Source organism: Bacillus rossius, chromosome 15, assembly GCF_032445375.1.
Source record: "Bacillus rossius redtenbacheri isolate Brsri chromosome 15, Brsri_v3, whole genome shotgun sequence".
NCBI lineage: Eukaryota > Metazoa > Arthropoda > Insecta > Phasmatodea > Bacillidae > Bacillus > Bacillus rossius.
The window spans coordinates 3,130,489-3,143,590 of NC_086342.1; the positions used below are offsets into that span (position 1 = coordinate 3,130,489).

Here is a 13,102-nt window from a genome sequence, read left to right on the forward strand (position 1 = left end):
TGTTCTGTCAAAAATTTCTCCTCGTGTGTTCCAAAAATGCTGGAGGGCGGAGCGGGACCGGAGTTGAAGGATCGTGGCGAGTGTGCGCTGGGCTCGTCTTACCCCCAGGCTGGACAGCGACGGGAACCTCTTCTTGAACATGTCCGTGTCGGGGGACGGGCTCTCCCCGCGTCGTCGCTCGGTCGGTCGGAGGGTTCGCCGCGGACAGCTCGCGCACACGCCACTGGGTTGCTGCGGTTCAGATATAACGGAGTGGGGGTTTTGAAAAAACTCTTATAACAATTTAGGGTCGCCCGCGCAGGCGGACGAGTGGTAAGACCGGGAGGTGGGTCCGGAAGAAGCAACAGATGTCTATTGGCGGCGCGCGGATCACGCACCGGAAGTGGGGTGTTTATCCACGGACCGTGTACGCGGCGGGTCGACTGGCGGATGTGCCGAAATAAAACCGCCTTGGACCCGACTGCGGCGAGAGGCGCTGCCAGGGTTGCCAAGCGGATGAGACAGAATTATGGTACACCACGCGCCTTTTTGGCGGCGCGACTGTGGTACTCCGTCGAGAACGTCAATTTTTAGAGACTTGCGAAATTCGCGCGTTTGGTAAACACTTGCGCGCTTGAGTTATCCTCGCTATTCCCAGCTGGCACGGTAAGCAGAGACCGGAAAAATTCGCAAATTCATTTCGCGATAGGCTTAAATACAAATAGTTATACCTCAGTGCTGCCTCTGCTATTGGCCCACAACTCACCTGGATGACTCTGGGCCAATGAGAAACACCCCAACCAACGCTTTATCGAATCACAGGCTGCTACGTTGGGGCGTCTCAACAAGACAGCAGCCAATGGGTGGGTGACATTTGACCGAGAGTACGTATAACTATGGAGTTCATCCTACAGGTCATTGAACCCGCGAATTTTTCCGGTCCCTAACGGTAAGTCAAGGAGATGTCGTCATCACAGCGTAACGAAAGTGTTAACCCTCAAAGGTCAACAAGAAGTGCAACGATCAGGAGTGTGGATGGAATTCTTGCCTACTTGCGGACTTGTACACTTGCTCACTCGCATACTTGCACTCATTCTTATGTAGCTACTCTCATACAGTCATACCTCTATCTGTAGAGACTGGAAAAATTCGCGATTTCAATGACCTCTAGGATAGACTCCAAGATCCTCTATGTACTAGGAAAAGTTGCACCTGCTCATTGGATAATGACTAGAGACCTGAAAAATTCGCGGATTCATTTCGTGTTATGATAAAATTCAAATAATTATACCTTAGTGCTGCTTCTGCCATTGGTTCACTGTTAATCTGGAGGACTGAGGGCCAATTAGATACCCTCACTAATAGAAGTGTCGAATCACAGGTTACCCAATCGAGACGACTCACAAGTCAGCAGCCAATGTACAGGTGGCATTTGCCCGAGTGTGTAGAGGATATTGGAGTCTATCCTGAAGGTCATTGAACCCGCGAATTTTTCCGGTCTCTAATAATGACTCGTGACACGTGTCACATGGGATGCTTGTAATTTGATACTTCTTTTGTTGAAGGTTTTTCACTGGCTTAGAGTCCTTCAGGTAAACGATGGTCCAATCACTGACTCAGAATGAAGGTGAACGAGTTTGGAGTCTAGCCTACCACGAAATGAATCCGCGAATTTTTCCGGTCTCTATCTATCAGTAAAGTTTCATTTCTATAACGGGAATGACTGCCACTTACCCATGTCTTCTTATTTTTATAACAGACTAATTGACTATAGTCTAAAAGGGCTCAGAACTTAATTTGTCACAGGACTAAAAATATATTGATAAATAATGGATAGAGACCGGAAAAATTCGCGGATTCATTTCGCGATAGGCTAGAACCCAAATGTGTTTAACCTTTTGCTGCTTCAGTGATTGGACCACAGGTTGTCTGAAGGAATCAGAGCCAATGAATAATCCTCAACGAAAGACGTATCGAATCAAAATCATTCTAGTTAATTGTTGTCACGAGTCAGTAGCCAATGAGCAGATGTAATTTATCGGAGTGCATAGAGGATCTTGGAGTCTATCCTGTAGGTCATTGAATTCGCGAATTTTTCCGGTCCCTAATAATGGAAAATAATTTTTAAGAAGTTATATTTTACGTGTTACTTCGTAACGCACGCATGCTACTTTCGCAACTCTTACAAAACTTTTGATTACAGTAAGCAGTCCCAGCCTGTGCTTGAAAAACCCCAAGGGCTAGACATCGATAACTATCGCCGAATAAACACAAGATCTGATAATTAGCAACTCAACTAACATCAAACAACATATGTGGCAACAGTAAACATAGAAATGACACAGACTGGATTACGAACCACATTACGGAATCAAGGCTGGCAGTTTCGTAGGCCTTTGATAATGTCCTATGCTTAGGCTTATATCGTTTTCAAAGCAGGTATTTATTATTGTATTTTTTGAAATACAGTAAGTAGAGCCACGATTTTCTGTGGATTTATTAAGCAGCAAAGTAGACTTGAAGCACATATACATCTGCTTCAGGTTGATGACAGGACTGCAGTGCTCTTGGCAACTCCGAGCCAGATATGAACAAGGAGAAGAAGTGGTTAAGCTACATAAATACATTTATAATTTTGTTTATATTTAAATATATTCCAGATTTGTAATAATTATAAATAGAAATCAGAAAAAAAATTACAGATTTCGTAGAGACCGGAAAAATTCGCGAATTCATTTCGCGATAGGCTAAAATACAAATAGTTATACCTCAGTGCTGCCTCGGCTATTGGCTCACAACTCACCTGGATGACTCTGAGCCAATGAGAAACACCCAACCAACAACGCTTTATCGAATCACAGGCTGCATACGTTGGGGCGTCTCACAAGACAGCAGCCAATGGGTGGGTGACATTTGACCGAGAGTACGTATAACTATGGAGTTCATCCAACAGGTCATTGAACACGCGAATTTTTCCGGTCCCTACGGATTTGCATTTCGATTGGCTAAAATCCAAATACTCATGCCTTTGCGCTGTGTCTGCTATTGGCTCACGAGTTATCTGGAGGGCTCTGGGCCAATGAGAGACTGTCAAGCTAAGGAGTAGCGAACCACAGCCGACCTAGTTGAGACATTTCACAAGGCAACAGCCAATGTGAAGGGGAGTGTGTAGATGGCTGTGGGTTCTATCCAGCCGGTAGGTTGGTCCACAAGGAGGGGGGGAGGGGGCATAGGGGCACATTGCCCCGGGCCACAAAACACTCAACTGTAAAGGGGGCCACATCTAAAGCGAAATAAAAAATAGGAAGACAAACTGTTGATTAACTTAAACTAACACTATTGTGTTATGCTATATAATTTAATTTTAAGAGCTATCGAACGAAAATTAGAATATAATTGTTTTGTTTTAAAAGATGTTTTTTTCAATACTAAAGTTAGTGGTATAATTTTTTCCCCCAATTTTGTTATTTTATTTATTTGTCCTGAAACAGTAACTATAATCATTCCAATACATTTTTTTTCTAAATTAACTACATACAGATCTGGCGGTATAGTCCTATCGAGAGAGACAGGTAGAAACCAGGCCCCAGATTTCTATTCTTCAGTTTCAGTTTAATCGTGTGTAAATGGCAAATCAATGGAGTAAAAAAAAAAAAACTTTTATTTTTTTTTTAGGTGAGGGGGTTACAAACTCAAACTCTGCCTCGAGCCACAAAATGTCTGTGAGCGGCCCTGAATATTTTTCCGACTCCTAATAATAAACCAAGAGTATGGTGAATGTGTACGAAATAAAACATTAAAAAAACACATGACTAGAGACCTGTAAAATTCGCGATTTCAAATCCCTAAAGGATAGACTCCGTGATCCTCTATGCACTCGTGCAAATTACATCTGCTGATTGGTTACCGACTCGTAACACCTGTTGACTGGAATGATCGTGATTCACTAATTCTTCTGTTAAAGATTTTTCATTGACCCAGGGTCCTTCAGATAAACTGTGGCCCAATCACTGAAGCAAAATGATGTCAAAAGTATTTGGACTCTATCCTATCGCGAAATGAATCCGCGAATTTTACAGGTCTCTACACATGACTAAATAAATTTTTGACGGTTCTGAATTGGACCGAACGGTCTTTCGTTTGCACGACAATGGTACCAAGGGTGCCACGCCGGTACACGTGCCGGAATTGTGGTACGCGTGGGGATACTGGCGCGGTAAAAATAGACGCCGCGATGCCGGGCGTCCCTCTATTTCGGACGGCGACGCCCCTAGCCGGCGGCTGTGCTGCTTCGAGGCCTGACGCCAGCCTGGGTCAGTCAGCAGCCCCGGCTGGAGCCCGCACAGCGGTAGGCTGTCCGGCAAACAATGGTATATAACTAGGGGACCTGAAAAATTCGCGGGTTCATTTCGTGTTATGCTAAAAATTCAAATAATTATACCTCAGTGCGGCTTCTGCCATTGGTAGAGACTGGAAAAATTTCGCGAATTCATTTCGCGATAGGCTAAAATACAAATAGTTATACCTCAGTGTTGCCTCTGCTATTTGGCTCACAACTCAACCTGGATGACTCTGGGCCAATGAGAAACACCCCAACCAACGCTTTATGGAATCACAGGCTGTGCTACGTTGGGACGTCTCACAAGACAGCAGCCAATGGGTGGGTGACTTTTGACCGATTGTACGTATTACAACTATGGAGTTCTTCCTGCAGGTCATTGAACCCGCGAATTTTTCCGGCCTCTAGCCATTGGTTCACTGTTAATCTGGAGGACTGAGGGCCAATCAGAGACCCTCACTCATAGAAGTGTCGAATCACAGGTTACCCAGTCGAGACAACTCACAAGTCAACAGCCAATGTATAGTTGGCATTTGCCCGAGTGTGTAGAGGATATTGGAGTCTAACCTGAAATTCGTTGAACCCGCGAATTTTACTGGTCTCTATAATATAACTAGGGACCGCAAAAATTCGCGGGTTCAGTGACCTGTAGGATGAACTCCATAGTTATACGTACTCTCGGTCAAATGCCACCCACCCATTGGCTGCTGTCTTGTGAGACGCCCCAACGTAGCAGCCTGTGATTCGATAAAGCGTTGGTCGGGGTGTTTCTCATTGGCTCAGAGTCATCCAGGTGAGTTGTGAGCCAATTGCAGAGGCTGCACTGAGGTATAACTATTTGTTTTTTATAGCCTATCGCGAAATGAATTCGCGAATTTTTCCGGTCTCTATATATAACAGTTTAATTGTGACGACTTACAACAAACCATACATCAAATCGAAGGTAGACCAAACTTCAGAAAAAATGTTCATAATGTGCACCTTTAGTTGTACGCCACACATCAATTTAATCTTCTTCTCACACTTTGGTTAACACGTCCGGAGTAATGGAAGATATAGCCTCTGCAATTCTGTGTCTCAACTAAGGCAAATTATTAGGTGGCGGATGTAATGAACTCTAGGATAGGTTCCACACTCCTTTGAATTCTCGGGTAAATGTCACCCGGCGGCCAACTTGTGAGACGTTATGAACTCAATTTCAAAATGAGCTAAACAACTAGCGACAGGCTAAAATTTGAATTCTTGGAGCCCACAGTTTACAAGGTGCCAAAGAGAGACCTTGAACCACAGAAGTGGACTACCGAGTCAAAGGCCACCCAGTTTAGCAGGTGAAACCGGCATGTGATATCACCGAAACGCAACGATGACGGCTTCTTTTCGTTCAAGGTATCCCACTGTTCGATTCCATCAAAGATTTTTAGTTCGGGCATTTCATTAATTTGGTTTAATGCGATACTTCAGTCTCATGTAAAGGCTTTCGTGTTTTCGCGGGAATCATTTACGTCTCGAAAGCGATAAAAAATATTTGTTTTAATAATTCTAAGATATTTAGTATAATAAAATGGGAAAAACTGAAATATTTGAATTTAAAATCGATACGCGATGTAATCCGTGTAATAATAACATACTAGCTGAAATATATCTAATACGAATTGTGTTTTTTTTAGGAAAAAAAAGTATTAGGACCATATTTGTAGATAATTTAATAATCTACAATGTTTGTGTGGGCTATATTTTTGATAAAAACTACCGTTTTTGAGAAAAATCCAAAAAACCGAACACACATGGGATCTATGGAGACTTTTCGCTCTTTATTTCTACTGGTGTGCCCAAGGTCTCTACCAAAATTCAGCCCTGTCGGAATTTTTGTTATTTGAAATGTCTATTTTGACCGGACTAATATTGTGTAAAATGCCTACTACCAAACTTTAATTGAAACTTGTATTTGGAGAGCATTCACGCCCGTCAGTGGCATGAATTCAGTCGACGTGTGATCGCGCGAGATGGCACGAGGCCTGAGTGCCTAGGGAGAGAGCTGAGCGGGGGGAACAATGGGAGGGTTGGTGGGGCGATGAGAGAGGCAGAGGGGATAGACGAGCAGGCGATGCCATTACTCGGCCGGCTCGTCGCGAACAATTGACGATCTCTGCCGGCGCGGCGGAGGGCGGGGGAGGGGGGTGAGCGCCTGGGCGCCGGCGTCTGGCGTCTGCCCTCCAGTTCCCGCGGCGAGCGCTATCGCAGCCGGCCAGTCCTCCCCGCGCCGCTGATCGCATTAGCACAGATGGTGGATATTTGGACACGAACAAAAAAAAAAATCTGTGATTTTAGAAAATATGATTTGGGCAACCAGTTACCAAGAAACAGAGACCTGAAAAATTCGCGGGTTCATTTCGTGTTATGCTAAAATTCAAATAATTATACCTAGAGACCTGCAAAATTCGCGGATTCATTCGGTGATAGGCTAGAATTCAAACACATATACGTCTTAGATAATTTTGTTATTGGCTTACTATTCATCTGGACGAATCTCAACCAGTTATAAACCCGCAACCAAAGAAGGTTTTCACAGACAAACCAGCTGAGACGACTTACAAGTCGGCAGCCAATGAACTTGCGTTATTTTCCCGAGTGTACAGGGGTATGTGCAGTCTATCCTGAAGGCCGTCGAAACCGCGAATTTTGCAGGTCTCTAATTATACCTTAGTGCGGCTTCTGCCATTGGTTCACTGTTAATCTGGAGGACTGAGGGCCAATTAGAGACCCTCACTCATAGAAGTGTCGAATCACAGGTTACCCAGTCGAGACGACTCACAAGTCAGCAGCCAATGTATAGTTGGCATTTGCCCGAGCGTGTAGAGGATATTGAAGTCTATCCTGAAGTTCATTGAACCCGAGAATTTTTCCGGTCTCTACCATTTACCAAGAAATAGTTTGTAATACAACGAGATAGATATTGTAACTTTGTACAACACATGGACATGGCTAATGTTATTTCTGCATGTCTGAAATACGTTTTTTCGATATAATACTGTGTATTAATTCAATTGAAGTTCCATTCAAACATATGTTTTTAACAATGGAAATGACATTAGAATATTGAATTATTATTTTTTATTATGCTTATTAACATGCGCAGTTAATTCCGGAAACTTATTCAGAGAATGGTTTACAAATATCTTTAACTATTGGGTACTGGGACAAACCATAAATGCCCAGGTAAGAATCCAAAGACAGTATTTCTGCGAACACTATTTTGAAGTGATACAGTTGTTTTCATGTAAATGTACCAATTTACAAAATCTGTAATTTTAAAATAATTTTTCTGTTCATTTAAAAATATTGATATTACAGTGTAGAGACCGGAAAAACTCATGGATTCATTTCGCGGTACGCTATAATCAAAATACGTTCATAATTTTTGCTGCTTTAGACTCCACGACCCTTTATGTACTCGGGCAAATCATAACTGCTCATTGGCTACTGACTCGTGACACCTGTTTAATGGAATGCTTATGAGTTATACTTCTTTTGTTGGTGGTTTTTCATTAGTTCAGATAAACTGTGGTCCAGCCACTGAAGGAAAAAAAAAGATAAACGTATTTGGATTATGGTCTATCGCGATATTTACCCGCGATATTCCTGGGATCTCTACCAATCATCAACGTGAAGCAGATGACATGCTTTTCTATCCGATGAACCCGCGAAAAAAATCTCTGTTCTACGTATGGAAATGAGTAGAGAAAGAAAAATTCGCGATTTCAATGACCTCTAGGATAGACTCCAAGATCCTCTATGTACTAGGACAAATTGCACCTGCTCATTGGATAATGACTCGTGACACGTGTTACCTGGGATGCTTGTAATTTGATACTTATTTTTGTTGAAGGTTTTTTTTTTCACCGGCTTAGAGTCCTTCAGGTAAACGGTGGTCCAATCACTGACTCAGAATGAAGATGTACTAGTTTGGAGTCTAGCCTACCGCGAAATGAATCCGCGAAATTTTCCGGTTCCTAAAAATGAGTTTCTGATGTTCCAGTGTTGGTGTTCCTGCCCGCCTGGTGACACGCTGGCTGGGTTGATGGAGGGGGGGGGGGGATATAGGGGGAGGGGCACGAGGCCAGGGACTGTCTCGGGTGACGCGCTCTCACGGTCCCGCTAGGTCACCTTCCTCAGCCGTCAAGCGGGCAGCTACTCCCACTACGCCATTGGCGTAGCTGTGTTCATAATGTTGGGGGGGGGGGGACAAATAATGATTTTGATGTCATTTAAACCCATTCCCCTCTTACTAAGACCTTTGAATATATATACTGTATAGAAGTCGCGAGTGGATAGGATTTACTCTACTTTTTCAGAAGCGTATGATGAGCAGCTTGGGAACTTCACCGCTGCAGTGCGCTGCCGTAACGCCCTGTATCGTCTTAGTTGTTATTTACACGTTAGAGCGCAGCACTGTCGCCCGCTGTCATTCCCCGCACCCCCCCACCCATCATTCACTGCAGCTTTTGGTCGTTCAGCAGGAGGGGGAAGGGGTGTTTGAAGAGTTCGACACTTGTCCGCTAGGGACCACCACAAGTCGATGCCCTAGAGATGGTGGCGATTGCGGCGGTGAATTAACCAACTACCACAAAACCGTATTAGAAATTTTAACCTGGGCTGGCGACTTCTATACAGTATATATATTCAAAGCTAAGACGGGGGGGGGGGGGGGGGGGGGGGGTCCGGGGGTCCTCCACAGGAAAATTTTGATTTTAAAAGTGCAAAATAGAGTTTTGTAAGCAGTTTTTGTATCTAACCATTGGATACATCGATGTTAAAATTATTATTGTTTCCTTAAGATAAAATTTGATGAGTGAAGAAATTACAAATAAAGTTGGGCAGAATAATATTATAAAATAAAAATATCACGGTCTAGAAAGTTGGGGGGGGACAGTCCCCTCCACCCAAAAAGTTCAGGGGGACACGTCCCCCCTGTCCCCCCCCCCCTCCCGGTTCCTACGCCCCTGCCACTACCCCCCTGCTGTTCTACCGTACTACCGTTCCCGCGCCTCACGGGTGTTACCAGGCCCGAGTACATTTCGCCAGAAGATTTACAGACCAGTTGTATGTAAAAAAAAAACCTTGTAGCATTGTCTGTGTTTGTGTCAAGCACACGTCTGCTGTCAGCACAGTAATCACTAGAGACAGGAAAAATTCACGGGTTCAACGAACTTCAGGATGGACTCCAATATCCTCTACGCACTTTTTGGCAAATGCCAACTGTACATTTGGCTGCTGACTTGTGAGTCGTCTCGACTGGGCAACCTGTGGTTCGACACTTCTATGAGTGAGGGTGTCTAATTGGCCCTCAGTCCTCCAGATTAACAGTGAACCAATGGCAGAAAGCCGCACTAAGGTATAATTATTTGAATTTTAGCATAACACGAAATGAACCCGCGAATTTTTCAGGTCTCTAGTGATTGGTGTTTGTGACAATCAACATGGACGTGAAAGAAACTCACCCAATCACGAAACACAGACGATGCCACGGTGTTTTAACTTTCAGTTCGTCTCGGAATATTTTCGCGAAATGTGCATGCCCCTACGTAATCACAGCCACCCAGTGCGGAAGCAAACGCGTCCAGAATGACACCGGTCAAACAGGGCGGTGGCTACTCTTGTAGTCGGCCGCCAATCACAAGGAAACAATCGCAATCACAAGTATACATCATTTCAGTCTAATTACAATGGCTTCTCTTGAGATAAAATCAGTACATAGTTAATAAATAAGTTTATAATTAGTACAAAATATAATGGTTTTTAATAACAGCTTAAACTAAATATTTTTGACATCAATTCTATATTTTGACAAAATGAGGTAATTGAGGTGAATTTCGTGTTTCGGTTTGGATTTTCTATGTCACGCGGTGTATTGACTTCAACTTCGCTGTTATTTCTGTTTCATCGCTATTCACCATGTAACCTAGCCTCTGCCGATAACGATTGCAACGAGATCCCAGCTGCCCTGGCGTCAGAGGGAGGAGTCCCCGCCCGGGACAAAGGTCAGTTCAACCCTCCACCCCCCACCCCCTTCCTCCTCCTCCTCACGCGCCAGGTGCCGCGACCAGAGTCGACCTCTGACCTTTCACTCTCGCCCGCCCCGGCGCGACGGCGGGTCGCTGTGACCTTGACCTTCGCACCTGGCGTCGACGGCGCGGCGCTGGCAACTCCCGGGCCCTTCATTATTCCTTGGGGCATGCATATTTCGCGAAAAGATTCCGAGACTTGCCAAAAGTTAAAACACTGTAGCATAATCTGTGTTTTCGTGATTGACTGAGTTTCTTTCAGCTACGTGTCCACTGTTAGTTCACCAATCACAGTTATTCAAGTGCGGATTCAAACGCGTCCTGTGTGTGCCGGTCAAACAAGGCAACGGCTTCTCTCGCAGACGGCCGCCAATCACAAGGAAGAAACCGCTGGCACGGGTATACCTTGTTGCAGTCTAATAGGCGTTCAAATCTTTTCGCGAAAAATGCCTGCCTCTAATTATTCCGTATTTCGCATATAGTCTTAGATAATTTCATAATTGCTTCGTAATATGGACCGATAAAATTCGCGGACTCATTTCTCGATGATAGGCTATATTTTACCACCATATCTTTGTACCGCTGCCGCGATCGGCCCAGACTTTATCTGAAGAACTGTGAGCCAACGAGAAACCCACAGCGAATCAAAAGCATCCCAGTAAACAGGTGTCACGAATCAGTAGCCAATGAGTAGAGACCTGAAAAATTCGCGGGTTCATTTCGTGTTATGCTAAAATTCAAATGATTATACCTTAGTGCGGCTTCTGCCGTTGGTTCACTATTAATCTGGAGGACTGAGGGCCAATTAGAGACCCTCACTAATAGAAGTGTCGAATCACAGGCCCACCCAGTCGAGACGACTCACAAGTCAGCAGCCAATGTACAGTTGGCATTTGCCCGAGTGTGCAGAGGATATTGGAGTCTATCCTGAAGTTCATTGAACCCGCGAATTTTTCCGGTCTCTACCAATGAGAGGGTTTTTTTTCCCGAGTACATGGAGGATCGCGGATTCTATCCTGGAGGTCACTGAAACCGTGAATTCTTCCGGTCCTTACTAATTAGTAGTGACTGGAAAAATTCGCGATTTCAATGACATCTAGGATAGACTCCAAGATCCTCTATGTACTACGACAAATTGCACCTGCTCATTGGATAATGACTCGTGACACGTGTTACCTGGGATGCTTGTAATTTGATACATCTTTTGTTGAAGGTTTTTCACTGGCTTAGAGTCCTTCAGGTAAACGGTGGTCCAATCACTGACTCAGAATGAAGGTGAACGAGTTTGGAGTCTAGGCTACCGCGAATTCAATTCAATATTATTCAATATAATTCAAATACCCATACCTCTTAAATTATTCTGCTATTGGCTCACGGATTATCTGCAGGAGCAATATCGAATCACAGGCTACTTATAGTTAAGACATTTTACAGATCAACAGGAAACGGGAAGGGGACCTTCCCCTGAGCATGCAGAGGACTGTGGAGTCTATCCTACAGCTAGTATTTTCTAATTCAAAAGTTTTTATTTGCACATACTTGACACTTTACACAGTTTTACAATATAATTAAACACTCTAGCACTCTGTGCTCTTTAGCTCATATTTACCCTTTTGGTATGTTAATTAAAGTAATAGTAAACAAAGGAAATTGGTTATTAAAAGGAAAATTTAAAAACCTTTTAATTTGATTGTTTTTGGGAGCACTTTTGCTCGATGTCTTTTATGGCGCTTTACAATACAATACTATAGGTAGAGACGGGAAAAATTCGCGAATTCATTTCGCGATAGGCTAAAACACAAATAGTTATACCTCAGTGCTGTATCTGCTATTGGCTCACAACTCACCTGGATGACTCTGGGCCAATGAGAAACACCCAGCCAACGCTTTATCGAATCACAGGCTGCTACGTTGGGACGTCTCACAAGACAGCAGCCAATGGGTGGGTGACGTTTGACCGAGAGTACGTATAAATATGTAGTTCATCCTACAGGTCATTTAACCCGCGAATTTTTCCGGTCCCTAACTATAGGTAGTTAAAATGCGAGTTTTTCCGGTTGCTAACAATCAGTAAGCACGTCGGGCCGACGCACGCGATATCCAGAGCTACGATTAGTTCGAAGGCAGACATCGGGAAGCTGCACGCTGATGACTGGACTGCAGTGTCCTCGACGACCCTGAACCAGTTGTAGACAAGGAGGAGAAGTGGTCACCCTGTCACGTGCGATCCGCCAAGGATGTGACTTTGCTATCGCCCGTCTGAAAAGTCTTGATGACAAATACACGGGAAGCCTTCTTTTCACAGACGAGAGAGCCAAAACCCGAAGTGCCCCGAAGTTCATGCTTTTTTTTTTTTCGTATCTTTAATGTAGCTATCCTAACCAAATCAACCGTCCACAATGTTTTGAAGTATTTATAATGTAGCTAACCTAACCTAATTGACCATTAGTATCCTTTCATCAACACCGCCATATTTATTTACAATGAACAAAAAAAAAACCGAAGATGCACGATCGGAGGTTTGGCTCTCTCGTCTGTGAAAAGAAGGTTTCCCCAAATACACGTAGGTTGAGTCTAGGCTGGAGTGAAATATGCGTGTCCCTAGCTATAGGTTGTATGAGAGGCGGGTTTTAACGCCTCGTGAATGCGTATTGTGCTCGGGGGGGTTAGCCTCCCCCCCGTGCGTGAGGCCGAACAAAGCCGGCAGCAGTCCCCGACACAG

At 44.1% G+C, this 13,102-nt stretch overlaps 2 protein-coding genes across 4 annotated transcripts in view; one reads left to right on the forward strand and one right to left on the reverse strand.

Moving 5' to 3' along the window:
• LOC134539287 (titin-like) overlaps nucleotides 1-463 on the reverse strand; it is a 299,819-nt gene extending 299,356 nt beyond the window's left edge. Inside the window, exon 1 of the mRNA XM_063381173.1 lies at nucleotides 103-463. Within this exon, the coding sequence (XP_063237243.1) occupies nucleotides 103-141 (39 nt within the window). The 5' untranslated portion in view covers nucleotides 142-463. The remainder of the gene's footprint in view (nucleotides 1-102) is intronic.
• LOC134539289 (metallophosphoesterase 1) overlaps nucleotides 1-13,102 on the forward strand; it is a 162,982-nt gene that overhangs the window by 33,888 nt on the left and 115,992 nt on the right. The window lies entirely within an intron of this gene.